The sequence below is a fragment of the Taurulus bubalis genome, assembly GCF_910589615.1.
Source record: "Taurulus bubalis genome assembly, chromosome: 6".
Lineage (NCBI taxonomy): Eukaryota > Metazoa > Chordata > Actinopteri > Perciformes > Cottidae > Taurulus > Taurulus bubalis.
Genome location: NC_136594.1, coordinates 21666971 through 21683003, shown reverse-complemented (window position 1 = coordinate 21683003; position 16033 = coordinate 21666971). Strand labels below are relative to the sequence as shown.

The 16033-nt window shown below is 40.4% G+C and overlaps 1 protein-coding gene and 1 long non-coding RNA gene across 2 annotated transcripts; both read left to right on the top strand.

The window, feature by feature from the left end:
• The first annotated feature begins 279 nt into the window (after window positions 1-279).
• On the top strand, window positions 280-2627 carry LOC306738263. The gene is made up of 4 exons (XR_013771010.1): window positions 280-336; window positions 1024-1166; window positions 1710-1785; window positions 2476-2627. It is a non-coding gene; the product is annotated as an uncharacterized lncRNA (long non-coding RNA).
• Window positions 2628-4913: 2286 nt separating this feature from the next.
• Window positions 4914-15384, top strand: ift56 (intraflagellar transport 56). Its single transcript, XM_079219826.1, has 18 exons — window positions 4914-5026; window positions 5139-5282; window positions 6297-6389; window positions 6587-6701; window positions 7555-7604; window positions 8282-8427; window positions 9854-10025; window positions 10567-10641; window positions 10755-10857; window positions 11186-11241; window positions 11852-11905; window positions 12002-12065; window positions 12152-12240; window positions 12509-12592; window positions 12734-12803; window positions 13637-13743; window positions 14742-14875; window positions 15138-15384. Exons 1-18 carry the CDS (start codon window positions 5024-5026, stop codon window positions 15250-15252), a joined length of 1674 nt encoding a protein of 557 aa, XP_079075952.1. The 5' UTR covers window positions 4914-5023; the 3' UTR covers window positions 15253-15384.
• The last annotated feature ends 649 nt before the right edge of the window (window positions 15385-16033 follow it).

The window sequence follows — 16033 nt, the reverse complement described above, 5'->3', positions numbered from 1 at the left end:
ACCAAACACATTGTAACTGCAGCGTAGTGACTACTTTACTAACATGCAAGTCGTGAATATAATCGTGAAACAGTGCAGAGTCAGAGGTATTTCCGAACTTTTTGTTCAATGTTTATATATATATATATATATATATATATATATATATATATATATATATATATATATATATATATATATATATATATATATATATAGTGCGCAGCGTACTTGACAGGCAAGAGTCAGGGCATGAAAGCTTAACCCGGAAGTGATCGCACTATAAAAGCGACGGAACTTCCGTTCTCTGTCTCTTTCCACCGCGACGTCGTGATCTTCATGCGGCGCGTTCACGTGGTGAGAAATACCTCTGACTCTGCACTGTTTCACGATTATATTCACGACTTGCATGTTAGTAAAGTAGTCACTACGCTGCAGTTACGATGTAACGTTACAGGTCACAATATGAAGACACGTTTCTGTCGTCCCACTTCGGCCATGCTCGTCGTCACGTGCCTGCAAACAGACACGCTCATTAACATGGGGCGATGCTCTGTAGTCTTTAAATGCATTTTAAAAAAGCATGCTTTCAATGTGTATTTTCTATTTATTTATTTCGTTGTTTCTATTTATTTCGTTCGGTATGCGTTTAAATTGAAAATAGCTGTTGGCACTGCTCAGCAAAAGGTACCCTCTTTTTATGCTTTTTTAAAAAGAAGTTAAGCGTATTCCATTGCACTAAACATGCAGCACATCATTAAAGCCTGGCACTGATCTTGTCTGTGTTCAGGTGTCGAAGTGTGCCAGAGTAGTATGGCCGGGTTTTCGCTAACACCATTGAGGACTGCTGTCCAATGACTGGGGTTTGATAGTGACCTGAGCCACATTTGAACATTAACAGATCTGTGAAGGCACATTGTTGATCTGTTTACTGGTGTCTTCAAGTGCTTTTTGACCATTGCTCACATTAGGATCTTGCCATATCTTGTGTTCTTTTTTTGTTGCAAAGTGTATATCTATATATTATTTTTTGTCCTCTTCCAGCTCGCCCACTAAACCCAGTGGACACGATGTCTGGTTGGGCTGCAGATGGAGGAGGATGTGCTGGCGCTGGCCGCAGGAACCCACCAGCAAGGAGCTGACCTGGACTTCCAGGTGGAGCAGTGTCCACAAGAGGAACAATGTCTGTAAGTCTTAATTCCTGCTCAAAGGATTGCATACCTCCTCAATTCCTGCATACATAGAAAGCAAAGTATTCCCAAGTACATTTCTGTTGAAAGTGCAGTTATTAGAACTCATTCTCTTGGGGATTTGGGGAAAGTTTGACTGCATCCTTCTTTCTGACTGTCCAGACTAAAATCATTTTGTTGGCAGAAATAATTAGTTGTACTAAAAGAAAACTATTGAAAGAATTGCAGTTCAATGTGAATATTTTTTCCCATTGGGAAGAGAGTGAAATGGGCTTTGTTTTTGAAAGTTTAGGAAGTAATTTACAGACTAATGTACCCGGTAATGTGAAAACTGGCTTCTGTCCCTGCATAGGCTCACTGTTGCACCAAGTGTGACTTGGTTTTAAACAGATTATTTTATTTGTCTTGTCCTGCTGCATTTATACGCTGTTCAGTGTATCACAAGAGGCGTGACCTCAGGACAGTCAAATCACCGGACCTTGGTCAAACTGTATTTATTCAGATGTTTTATTAACCTATTCCTTGTCTTTCCCGATGCAGGTTAGTACATTAACGTGAGGAAGACCTGGTGGCAGCCAGGGCCCACTGCCAGGGAGAATCCAGGAATACAGGACAGGTATACATGAAACATCCCATTGGATAACAAGTTATTTGTCTTTAACTTAAATGTTGAAATGGCGAGCTTTAAAGCACACCGTTGCTAAATTCAGTACGCAGGTGTTTTGCTGCTACACTCTTGCGGTGGCTGGTATGACCAATGTGTTTGCTAAAGATGGCAAACTTCCCCATACAACGGCTTTCACAGTCTCTTTGCTGTCTTTTCTTTTCCTCTTGTGCTATTCTTACGCTGTGGGCACTGCTTAGCAAAAGTATACTCTTTTAATGCTTTTTAAAAAGAAGCTAAGCTATTTCATTGCACTAAACATGCAGCACACCATTAAAGCCTGGCACTGATCTTGTCTGTGTTCAGGTGTCGAAGTGTGCCAGAGTGATATGGCCGGGTTTTCGCTAACACCATTGAGGACTGCTGTCCAATGACTGGGGTTTGATAGTGACCTGAGCCACATTTGAACATTAAATACTGACATGCTTTTTTTTTTCCACCCCTCGTACTCTACTACTAACTGTACTTCCCGCTGTCCCAGTTGCGCTAAATATTATAACCGTTACAATATGTTAGTTCAAAGCAAATGTCAGCATGTTTCCAGTTGGGTCCTACAAAGCACTGCCTTCGGATAAATGTACAAACATTTCAACCGAAAGCATATTCATTAAATATTTCTTGTTTCCTTTTTGTTTTCTCCAGTGTGTTGGGGTGCCCAGAATGCTCCTGAAGGCTGCTCTCCAGCTCCTGCTGCACAGACTGCAGGGTGCTAGCTTTCTGACTGGTCCTATCAAAGCACATGAGAAATGCACAACACTATGCGCTGAGAAATCAATAAAGTTGGCTGATTATTCATAAAACCTGTCTGGTTTCATTTCTCTGCATAAAGGATTCACATATGCATCGTGTGGAATATAAAATCTGCCAAATGTTTGTCATAGGTATACGGGCATAGCCTTGTTCAACGCTGCATACTACAGCATTAGTAGCCGGATAGAGAAACTAATTAAAAACAATTCAGAGTCAGTTTTATTGGCCATGTCGGTTTACACATGCATGGAATTTGATTCTGGTTTCCCGTAGCTCTCATACATATTATATACAAATGTAAAAAAGGCAACAGTCGAAGTAGTGCAGATGGAGGTGTCTGATTAATTGTTCAGAGTGACAGCAGTGGAAAGAAGCTGTTCCTGTGTCTGGTTTTGGCGTACAGTGCTCTTTAGCGCCAAAACCTGTTGGAACAGCTTGTGACCAGGGTGTACGACAGGGGTGTCAAACTCGTTTTAGTTAAGGGACCACATACTGCCAATTTTGACCTCAAGTGGGCCAGACCAGAAAAATCATAGCATAATAATGCATACATAATGACAATATTTCTGTTTAGTCATGAAGGTGTTTTGGTGGTAAACCCTATTGTGAGGTCTTTCTTCAATAAACTAGAAACAAAGACCAACAATTCAGACATCAGCCTACTGTTTATCTGCCTGGGCTCTCATCTGCAGATTCCCTCGCAGTTGGGCAATATCTTTAGTAAAGTCAGTACTGCAATCAATTGTGGCTCAATGGTTATTATGCACGTCTTACAATCAGAGGATCCCAACTCGGGTAGTTTTTTTTTCTTGCAATTTTAACAATTATCCCGTGGGCCGGACTGGACCCGTGGGCCGTATGTGTGACACCCCTGGTGTAAGGGGTCTGCAGTGATCTTTCCTGGCTGGAGGTGTACAAGTCCAGGATGGAGGACAGGCTGGAACCAATAGTTCTCTCTGCAGACCTGACTATTCGTTGTAGTCTGTCTCTGTCCGGTTTGGTGGCCGAACCGAACAGTGATCGAAGAGCAGAGGACAGACTGGATGATGACGGAGAAAAACGCGATCAGCAGCTCCTGAGGCAGCTCTGCTTGGCCTTTTTGCAGATGGTGTTGATGTTGCCGCCCACTTCAGTGATTGTGGATCCCAGAAACCTAAAGGTCTCCACTGCAGACACAGTGCTTTTTGGTGAGAGGGGGGGGGGGGGTCTCTTCCTAAAGTCCACTGTCATCTCCACAATTTTGAGCTTGTTCAGCTCCAGGTTGTTCTGACCACAGCAGAGGACCAGCTGTTCAACCTCCTGTCTGTACGCAGACTCATCACCGTTCCTGATGAGGCCGATGCCGAAATGCAAACTGATGCTGTAAAAATATAATAAGTCATAACTGATCTGTCATAACTACACAAATATGTGTAATTTAAAATGATACATGTTGGGTTCTCTGAGGAATACACTTTATTGCAATAATGCAACAAGAAATGACTGGCTATTATGAAAGTAAACTTTTTGATGAAAGATGTGAGGCAAGCTGTAATTAACAGACTATCTGGCTCCATTAGAGGAAATATTTGTGTCGTCTATTACGTATATTTATAACTAGAAATCTCTGTGCGTACTCCAGACCATGTGCTTGTAAATGTATAACACTTCACCCCAGATGGGACTCGAACCCACAATCCCTGGCTTAGGAGGCCAGTGCCTTATCCATTAGGCCACTGGGGCAATTATATCATTGCATCAATATTGTCAGAATACAATCCTCATCACTCACTGGTATACTTTATGGCTGTGCCTTGTATGAAATATATGTTTTATACATTCAAAATCCTTCGTAACAGGCCGCAGCCATTTTTCTCCGTTCCGTTGCTAAGCAACAAAGAACAACCCCCCCCCCTAATCAAGTTCAACACGGAGGAGTTGAGCTGTTTCCGGTTTGACTTCAAAATAAATGTCAGTCGCGAGACGTATTCTAAGACGGCTGCTGTGTCAGATGTTTTCCTTCGAGTACCATCTCCAACATGGGGTTCTTCCCGCTCAAAGGGTTTCAGAGGAGGGCCGTGATATGGACCTCGACCTGATTAGGTGTTTAACTTCCTCACTACATTGTCGGCTCCTTTACTTATGCCTTTAATTTGAAAATATGGGAGCGGAAGAACAAATCTATGTTAGCTAACTGTTACGAAGATCGTTCATAATCCTCCAGGAGATAGTGTGGGAAAAGGGGCTCACTGTTTATGTATCTGTTAGTATAAAAATACGTTTGTTTACGTTAGTTTCAATGTTAAATGAAGATACGGTTGAATAGCTAGAAGCCGAACGGTAGGTGACGTCGCCGTTAACAATGTGTGTTTTCGTTGGCAGTAACACCCAACGTTACCTTGGTTAGTGATAAACAAGTCCTAGCTGGAGTTGGGCACCTCTTCAAGAGGGAACGGTTGACATGGTGAGTTCACGGTTCTACATATTTATGAAATGATCTCGCATGTTTGACCCAACTTTACAACAACATAAAGTTCTGAGACAACTTGAGAAATTCAAACTTCGTCCCTCGGCAGAACCTCTCTCGCGTGAAGCCAGGCGTCAGGGGAGAGACCCCGGCGAGCATCAGTGAGAAAAAGAAGAAGAACAAGACGACGGTTCCTCCCTTGGAGGACTACCTGCAACAGAGAGACTACCTGGGAGCTTTCACGCTGTTGGAGGTACTCACACACTTAGCACATCGGCTAATAACTCAATAATCGGATGCAAAGCGAAGGGCCGTTCTTCACGAGAGTAACTGAATCCTGATCAGCTCTGTGGGTGCTTTACTGCAGCTGCCCAACATCTGAACAATTTGCAGAGTAGGACAAATGCACACCCAAAGAAGGTACACATATTTATTATTGTTACAAGTAGTCAATCTTACAGGAGTGGGATTCTAAATAAACAGAACTGCACTAGGTTCAATACCAATCTAGTTAATGGTAAATAACCTTTAACCAGTCCATCATCAGGTTTAAAGTCAAGGTGGTAGGGATGAGGTGATGGCAGGAGCCGGAGACAGGTAAACTCAAAGGATGTATGTAGCAGAGGAGGTCAGAGAGGTCACATTGACTGGATTGTTGAATGACATTTTTAACACACTTTGTGCTCGTGTTATTGAAAAAACATACACACACATTAAGTACTTAATAAATTAGACCAAATCAATGCATTCAGGCGGTGTTAACAGGGTATATCATTCTTTTTGTTTCCGCTAAACAAAAAAAGAAAAATAAGAATGTACACCTACCTTTCATATTTGATACAATAAGTATAGGCTTCAATTATCAGAGCAATACAGGTTTCTCGTGTGGCTCAACGGTGTACTGCAGATATGAATGTAAAAGACTATGGAAGAAATGTATTTGGCGACCCTAATAAAATCTCCTTGCGGATTTCGACCTGTGGATGCTGACCGTAATTTTATAAATTTTGTGATTTGACCATCATTTTTCAAAATGAAGGAATGAAGCTGCAATTATTCTATAATACAAAATATAGAAAATGTGATGATTCTGTTTAAAGATTGAGGGATTCAAATTTTTTTTTTCAACTGAAATGCCTCCTGCAGATTATCCCATGTCATGCCCTGGGATTTAATTTTCAGGAATAGATTCACTCCCACATCTATGCTACAGACAGCACTGTGTGCTGCTGCTGCTGCTGCTGATTTGTTGCTGTGTCATCTCCAGTTCCAGAGAAGTATTGGCGAGAAAGAGGAGCATGTCGACCTCTGGATTGGCTACTGCGCCTTTCACTTGAGTGATTACAAGAGAGCTATGGAGGTATTTATTTATTTATTTATTTAGTATATATGTGTATCTGAATGAGTGCGGGTAGTTTGGCACACAGAATTATGCACACGGTACACAGTAGTTAAATATTATTCTGATTATTGATGAATAAATGCATAAGGATGTGATTGAGTGTTTCCTGTAGAGTTTGATCACATGTGTAATATTTCATTATAATGTTGTGACAGGAGTACAAGTCTCTGACCATGAAGCCTGAATGCCCCGCTGAGGTGTGGGTGTTTCTGGCCTGTGCACTGTTTTTTCTGGGGCTCTATCAAGAGGCTGAGGAGGCTGCATCTAAGGGTAGGCTGTTACATTTTGTTATGTCCTTCTTTGCACCGCATGTCACAACCCGGCTCAGGCGCCGCGACAAAATGCACAAGAGATGCAGCGTTCCAAAACAAAGCGGCTTTATTAGCTAAACAAGGTGGTTGGCGAAACCCAAACTGCCCGAAACATAGACAGAACATTAGACCGCTGTGGCCTGGCTGGCCTCTCCTGGACCGTGCCCAGCGAGCGAGAGCCACGCCCCATGTCCCAGGCCGAGAGATCCGAGGCGGAGCTTTTATCCCCGCAGAGCACCGGGCCCAGGTGCCTCCCGTTAGGTTGATCTCCCCACTCCAGCAGGTGCTTCTTATTAGGGTGATCCCACCCCACCTGTTACCTGAAGGGGACAGACAAGGAGACAGACAGACAAATAGACAGGCAGACTAGAGGACCGTCACACCACATTCTAACCAACCAGTCCACATATCTAAATATCAATAATTGTTGGTATCAGTTTGGCATATTGTACAAAGTCATTTAGTATTTGTTTTTGTCGCTCACCAAAACATAATCCAATGTCAACAATTATGAATACTTTTAGCCATATAGTGTGTTTTTGGGTAACCTTCAAATGAAATAGTAATTGTGCACCAGGTTTTATTCAAGAAGTCTATTAATTACTTGCAGTATTCTATAGTAAAGCAGCTATTATTGCCATTGCTTTTCTTTGCAGATTTTGCTAAATGCGGGTTGTTGGTACACTTTTAGTTTCCATTAATTCACTCCTCAGGTATTTTCTACAGTTGTGGTTATGATGTTAATGAATTGCGCCTCTTATTTTCATGTGGTTTTCTATCTAACTACAATTGTTGTCTCTTTCTGTCTGTAGCGCCAACGTCCCCCCTCCAAAACAGACTACTCTTCCACTTGGCTCATAAGGTTGGAAAACTGCCATATTATTTGACTTTGTGTGTTTGATTTTCTTCTCTTCACTTGATCATAATAATAATAATAATAATTCAATGCTGAGCGATCCCTCACTGTAAATAAAGGTTTATGTGTACGATATGAGAGAAACATGCAGGTCTGTAGTCATGTCATACAATAAGGACTGTCACAATATCAGATTTTCTCAACACGATTATTGTGACCAAAAGAATTGATTATGTCGATATTATCGCAATATCTATAGAAAATAAATTTAAAAAGAATGCGATGAGTCAAATTCATCTTTAATTTTGTTTATTGTGCCTTTTGTCTCTTTTTTTGGCAAATGAATTACACCCATAATACAAGTGTCGGGAGGTGGAAAAAGAGTTTGTGGCCATAACTGTATACATAAAATAATTTAAGAGGCGCTGGATTGTTTACACAATATCTGTATATGTGTATTATTAACACATCGATTAGTAACACATCGATATTTCATTTTTAAATATCTCTGTTAAAGTCAATACCGCTATAATGTGATTCCCCGACATACAATACTGATCGTTAATTTCATCTTGTTTTGTTTGTCTGTGTAATTGATTTTCTGTCCATTCGTCTCAACACAGAGCCAATCAAATCTTCTGATGCGTTCGTTTGTGTTCTGTTGTGCCCACATTGTGTCTTAGTTCAGCGATGAGAAGAAGCTGATGTGTTTCCACCAGAATCTGGAGGATGTGACCGAGGACCAGCTGAGCCTGGCATCCATCCACTACATGCGCTCCCACTACCAGGAGGCCATTGACATCTATAAACGTATTCTACTGCAGAACAGGTGTGCGCTCTCCCCTATCCTTTTACTCTGGGAAATGAGTTTCACAGCACCGTCCCAGCACCACCTTGACAGGTGCGAGTTGTTAATTTAAGAATCACGCCTTGTGGAACCGTGAAGATAATTCAAGTGTCAGTACAGCTGGCCTGCTGAGCTAGCTTCCTCTTCCACTGACATACTGTCTCTGGAGTAGCGAGGGGAAGAAAATGAAAGACGTCGAGTGTGCCGCTTCTCAGAGATCTATTCGTGGCTTTGTGGCATTTTGTAGGCCAAGGTGCATCTGTTGGAATGCAAATGAGCCTTACTGCTGCTACTTCCTCCAAATGTTAACAGAAAAAAATATATAAAAATACCGCTATGCTAAAATGTGCAGTACCAGTCCATTGTACAAGCCTCGATGTTCTTTTGCCAGACTGGTAGACACCATTCATTTTCTACACTTGTTTGGTTTTCAGCTTTTCCCTTGTTTGTGTCCAATGTTTTTCCTGTGACAACCTCTTGGCTGTGTCTTTTTTGCACATGGGAAATTTCAACACAAATATATTATGAAATGATGTTGATTTATAAAGATATGTTATAAACTCCAATAATAAGATCTGTCGTTTGCTGCAATGCTATTTTGAGTATGAAAGAAAACATGTATATTGATATACACATTGTACCACAGGTAGGTTTTAAGTGAACTCTGCTCCTCTTTGTCCCACGGGACTCTTAAATGAAGACGATTATTATAAATTATGGATCACTGCTCGAGATACAAACACCAGCGCAGAGGAGAAGTGCTTGCTGAGAGCAGTCCAGACTGTGCTGCACATGCAGTGGACTCCCATTAGATACAAACCGTATCACATTTGAGTCCCTGCCGTCAAATCTCCAACCACTTTTACTCACTTTTACTACTGTCATGAAATCTTTATTTTTATTATCTGATTTAAATAATAATTAAACTGGCTGTTTGAGCCCGGCTCAAAGACTGCAACATAAATGGGAGACCAGACTGCTGTAGAGTATTAAATAGGCACATTTATTTAAAGGATAACATTAATTAAACAAAGCAAACATGGAGCGTCGGTAATCGGTGACATCAGCATGTGTGAAAAGGTGTTGAGCTTTTATACCTGGAACAACATCAGGCTCAGGTGTGGCTCATCAGCTGATGATCAACATCCTGCAAGATAAAGAAAAGTCGGTAAACAGGAGACAGACCCTTAGAGGAAAGGAGGGGGTTGTCACAATACGCACTATAACGTCAAGCAACGTAAGATAATAGCGAGTGATTAACCTCATGACATGGCAAAATGTCCTGTTCTAAACAACCATATGTAAACCACTGTAAAAAAAATTAAAATCTGAAATATTTTGTGTGCAACAACAAGTATAAATAAGTCTGAAAGCCAGTTTCACGGCCACATTGCATTTTGTCTTTCAGAGATTTCCTGGCTCTGAAGGTGTACGTGGCTCTGTGCTACTACAAGCTGGACTACTACGACGTGTCCCAGGAGGTGTTGGCTGTGTACCTGCAGAGCAAGCCGGACTCCACCATTGCTCTCAACCTGAAGGCCTGCAACCACTTCAGGCTCTACAATGGCAAGGCAGCTGAGGTACTGGCCGCATGGCTTGGCTGATATTTTTGTTGGTCTTCCTTTGACGTATGACTTCATATGTTTTCACATTGTCAATAACAAATAGTTTTGTGTGAACGAGGTCTATCGCTATCTGTGTAAGAATAGATTGGCCAAAATGTCAAAGGTGATGAGTGAAAAGGCTCATTTCTTTCTTTAAAAAAAAAAAATATATATATATACATATATATATATATTTATCTCGCATTTTTATTCTAAAACCTGCATCCATGTTTGTGGTTCTATTAACATGCAAAGTTATATATACAATATCCAAGAAATGATCCAAAGGTAAATATTTAAAATGAAAGCAATGGCGCTGTATTGTAATTATTACGTATTATGAATATTTGAATGGTGTCAGTGCGCAGTATTTGTGCTTTTAAAAATAAAATGTAATGTGTCTATTAACTAAGCATGCATGATTATTGTTGACTCAGTGAATGCTTGTCCTTTTCATTTCTTTGGGGAGAGTAAGTGGCCGTCGGTTTGACTTATGTGTGCTCTCGCTCCCTCTTAGGCTGAGTTAAAGAACCTAATCGACATTTCTTCCTACTCCTTTGAGTTCGCTAAGGAGCTTATCCGACACAACCTGGTAAGCTCTTCTCAAGCTCCAACTGTGAGTGTGTAGGTGCGTGCATGCGTGCGTACACTGGGGACCGACGTGCTACTTTTCCACACGCTGAATCTCTCCCCGGTGTACTGCAGGTGGTGTTTCGTGGTGGCGAGGGGGCGTTGCAGGTGCTGCCTCCTCTGATCGATGTGATCCCCGAGGCCAGACTCAACCTGGTCATCTACAACCTCCGGCAAGGTGTTTAGCCGTGGCATTGCAGTTTTCTAGAACAAGCCAAACAAGGACAATTTTTCTACTGAAATGTATCAAATGTCCGACAGATACGATATCTTTCATAAAGGAAAAGGTTATGATGACAAATACAGACAGATACAATAACACTACAAAACAATTAAATCACACTCTTTCATGTCATGCATTGCCATAATAGTGGATTATTACATCCTCCGACTAAATGCATCATCCTTTTGTCATGCTGCTGTTAATCAAATGTATCATTGTTTTAAGGTCAGATTTCAGAGGAAACCTAGCTCATTGATTGCCATGCTCCACTTTATACTTCCAGATGATGTCCAGGAAGCTTACAACCTCATTCAGGACATGGTGCCCACAACCCCTCAGGTAATGATCCAGAGGGACATTGTATTTTTTGTATGTGGTGTTACACTTATTTTTTTCAAGCACGATGTCACTAGTTGGTCTAGATAAGAGACTCCAGATCTGCTCAATTTCACTCTCACATGAAGAATAAAACAGTAGCTCTATTTAGCTTCAACCACAGCTAATACTGACTATTTTTATCGGTTACACCTTTTTACACTGATAGACAGAACCATGCCAGATTATATGAAGCTAATAAATATCTTTAAAAAACAAACATGTCTTCTCCTCGCGCCACTTAGGAGTTCCTGAAGAGCTCTTTTCTTTTATGTGACTGATGTTTATCTTTAAAAGCCCCTCAATGTGGCCTGGATCTGGAAACCTGTGAAACTGTTGGGCTTTTGTATTTTAATACCTTGTCTGTTATCCACAAGGGAACAACATGCTCATTTGATCTATGAGCTTTTTGAAAAGCGCTATATAAAGTTAAAGTATTTTTATTATTGCTTCTAAAGTGTCTTCTATCAAGATAATCAATGTTGCCTTTCTCCCTTTTTAAATAATTTCACTATGAAGGGACTAGACAAGACATCATACACATTTTCTTTGCTTTGATCATTTATTTTCTCAGGAGTATATTTTGAAAGGAGTGGTAAACGCAGCGTTGGGACAAGACATTGGATCAGTGAGTATTGCTGTTAAAGAAATAGTCTCACACAGATAAATGTGATGGGAGTCGATCTGAGAGACAAACGTCTGTTGTTGTGCTTTTCCCCTTCAGAGGGATCACCTGAAAATCGCTCAGCAGTTCTTTCAGTTGGTCGGAGGCTCGGCCAGTGAATGTGGTACACGGAGTAGAAATGTGATCAATATGAGCTACTAAAGCAGTGCTGTGAGGAGGATGTGTGTGTAACCGATTTCTCTCTTTCAGACACTATTCCTGGCAGACAATGCATGGCCTCCTGCTTCTTCCTCTTGAGAAAATTTGAAGACGTTCTCATATATCTGAACTCAGTCAAGGTTAGTGCTGCTCAGTACAAGGCACACATGAAAGGATGTATTCCAGTGAAGAATCAGCATGTAAGGAGGAGAGTAGAAAAAGACTCCCACACTGGGTGACAAGTGTCACTTTGAATGACAAGTGGTACTTTACAGATGCAGCACATTTGTTCGCGTGTGTGTGTGTGTGTGTGTGTGTGTGTGCGCGCGCGCTTTTGTATCCACTTTCCGTTGGACATGTGAACACTTAACCTTTTTGTGTCTGCGTTATTGTGCTTTTTATTCGCAGGGTTACTTCTATAATGATGATACGTTCAACTTCAACTATGCTCAGGCTAAAGCAGCCCTTGGCAACTACAAAGAAGCAGAAGAGGTACTTTGCTTCAATTCAGTTTATTTTGTATAGCCCAGAATCACTAATTACTAATTAGCTTCGTCATACATCTGCAGACTTTGATCACTTCTGATGAGTTGCCCACGATTGTTTTTGGACTCATTTTAATATCTCTTTCAGGTGTTTCTGCTGATTCAGAATGAAAAGATCAAGAACGACTATGTTTACCTCAGCTGGCTGGCGCGATGCTGTACGTATAGTCGTGCTGTTGAGGCAAATTCATACACGTCTGTCAATTTTACATACATTTAAAAAGGAATTGTAAAGAAAATTAAAAAGAATGAATAAAAGAACATTACAGGGCTTTAACAAATATCAGCAGTTCACTTAGTATAGATTTGTTGAATAATAAATAAAACCCAGTTAACAAGATATACAGAAGAACAGGAGTTAAAACATACAACAAACATCAACGTGTGTTTAAAAAAAAAAAAGATCTGAGCTTTGGTTCAGAAGGATTCCTAGGTTATTTATTAAATGTGGGTAGATAATCTAAATGAGTCCTCAATGCAGAAAATACTGGGTCAACATGCCCGACTGCTGGTGAGGTGTTTGTGGAGTGAGAAGGAATCGTAGACACATACTTTATATTTGATATACCTGGAGCAATATCATCCAGTCTCCAAGTGTTCGCCGATGGGCATTCAGCACCAGCTACACGAAGCAGAGGCTTTTTTTTTTTTCCGGGCAGAGCTGAAACAAGTTCCAGTCACAGTCTACACCTGATGACATGAAAGCATAAAGAATGTTGAGACTGAGGAAACCTGTGTTGTTGTTCACTGAGTCAAACATCACTGCCAGATTTCTTGCCTCAGGTTTGTGAAGAACTGAGGTTCACTCTGGCACCTCAGCAGCTCTAAGAAAGAGATATCTCCATTAAAAGATTTCTCTCCTCCCTCCTTGGCTTAATCATCAATACAACCTGCCCTCAGGCGTTTCACATTTTCCCAACCTGAATCTATAAAAGTTGCTGAAGCTGCCTGCGCATGATGGATGATTGAACCCTCATCTTGTTCTTGTCAGACATAATGAACCAGAGAGGTCAGCTTGCCTGGGAGCTCTATCTGAAGATGGGTACTTCCTCCGAGTCCTTCAGTCTGCTGCAGCTCATCGCCAACGACTGCTACAAGGTGACTTCCTCCTCTGTCATCTGCCTTTCGGGGTGACCCCGCAAACATTCATTTACAAATTCTATGTAAATTTGCGTCAATGGATGAATTTATGAAACAATTAGTCTATGTATGGCCCCAATTTTGATAATCAATTGTTTCAGTCACATTTCAAGACGCCAGATGCTCTCGTGTATTTAATATATCAATAAGCTTTGGGCTCTTGGTCGGACAAAAGAGGTAATTTGAAGACTTCTCATTGGGTTCTGGGAAATTGTGATGGCTGTTTTTCATATTTTACGAAAAAGAATCAACAGATTAATACATATTTTTTGTTCTTTAGTTGCAGCCCTTGTGTGAATGTTTAGTTGCCGTTTCCCTTTTGAATTTAAGTATAGTGCTGCAACTAATGATTGTCTCCATTATTGGTTAATTTGCTGATCATAATAAATCATAATTCCCAGAGCCCAAGGTGACATCTTCAGATGTCTTGTTTTGTCCAACCAACAGTCCAAAGTCAAAAGGTATTCACTTATTAGATGATACTAAATTGAGAAAAGCAGAATATTCTCATTTTTAAATAGCTGGCACCATAATAATTTAGCTTGAGAAGAAGTGACTCAAAACAACCGATGCATTTACAAATGCTCATTTGTTTTCTGTCAATCGACTAATAACTTTAGAACTCATAAATGCCAAATGTAAATGTAATCTTGAGTTCCAAATGTCACCTTTTTAGTGGAGGTAAATCACACATTTCCTTTTCTACCTGCCTGTTTTTGTCTCATACAGGTTATATTAACTTGCATAAGCACATTCTAGCTTAGCTGTCCTTATGTTATCAGAGGTGTCCCTCAGTTTTCCCACCATATATTTGAAATGCAACCAAAAGCGTAAGCAGGTGTCACAAGTATGTTTTGTCCTGGATAAACTTCCTCTGAGACTAAATGTTGTTTTGTTAAATAGGTGGTATAATTTTGTTTTGCATGCTCGGCCATGACCACAGCTTGTCGTTTCAGATGGGTCAGTTCTACTATGCAGCTAAAGCGTTTGATGCGCTGGAGAAACTGGACCCAGAATCCAACTACTGGGAGGGCAAGAGAGGGGCTTGTGTCGGCATCTTTCAGCTCATACTGGCAAACAAGGAGTCCAAGTATGTCTGTCTCGTTTCCTTCTGCAATAATGTGATCTTATCATTACACATTAAAAATGAAAGAATTTCGCCGTTTTTGTTGTTTTTGCAAAACATCGTATCAAATAGATCACCGTTATTACCCAGTAGAAGTGAAAAGCATCTGAACTGACGTATCAAATGCTTGCGGTGTGTTTGAGTGGGTGTCTAAATAAAAGAAAGAGGGGAGATGGTGCATTCTTGATCGCATCTTGTTTCCTCACATATAATGTTTGTGTTCTAGGGAGAGACTGAAAGAGGTGTTGTCTCTGCTACGAAATTCAGGAAACCCCCAGGTTGAATACATCATCCGAGTTCTGAGGAAGTGGGCCAAAGACAACAGAGTCCTCCTCTCATGAGAGCTGTAGGTCACTACATCCAGAGTGGCTTCATTATGCAGATGTCAGCAGTCATTGTGCATTTGGTTATTTCACTTGATTAAATTGTATGCATGATATTTATGCTCCATGAAGAGATATTAAACTATTATCTGCCACACTGTTATGAAAATATTTACGTTTTGAATTGCAATTCTCTATATATTTGTAATAAAATGTAACTTTGTATTTCGTAAATAACTTTTGCAGTTTTTTCAGTGATTAATTTATATGAAGTACAGTAACTGACTTCACGCAGTTTCCCCTCAATGTTGTGTAAGCAATGCAGAAATACACAATACATTTACAAGAAAGAACAGAACAGCTAAGCTGAAGAGATCAGGCACAAGATATGAGCAAATACCCGAAGAGAAAGGGGAAACAAAATAAGACAAAAATACATTATTAGGCTTATTAAGAGAAAAGGAAAGATGTTATTGTCAAATAAACTAGGAAAAGTATTGTTTAATAAGTAACGCTGGAAAAACTGTTTGATTTTTATTTATTTTTTTATATGTATTTGGCATTGGTATCAGAGTTGCAGTTTTTGAACATGCATTAAATGTACCCTTCCCTGTTAGTATAACATGATTTAAGGAGTACAACATTGATTTTTTTATTACACTGTAATTAAGGGTTTTGCAAGAGACAATTTAAAACGATAATGACAGAACAGAATGAAAGCAGCTAAGGCAGAAGTCCTAAAAGTGTTCCCATCATGCAACTCAAAAGCATATTTCATTAAACCGCTTCAATGCTCTTT

Excerpts from the sequence above, each read along its gene's own strand:
- ift56 (XM_079219826.1), top strand. Across the intron at positions 6,390-6,586 it reads ATTACAAGAGAGCTATGGAG|GAGTACAAGTCTCTGACCAT; the intron begins GTATTTATTTAT and ends ATGTTGTGACAG. Across the intron at positions 7,605-8,281 it reads TCTTCCACTTGGCTCATAAG|TTCAGCGATGAGAAGAAGCT; the intron begins GTTGGAAAACTG and ends ATTGTGTCTTAG.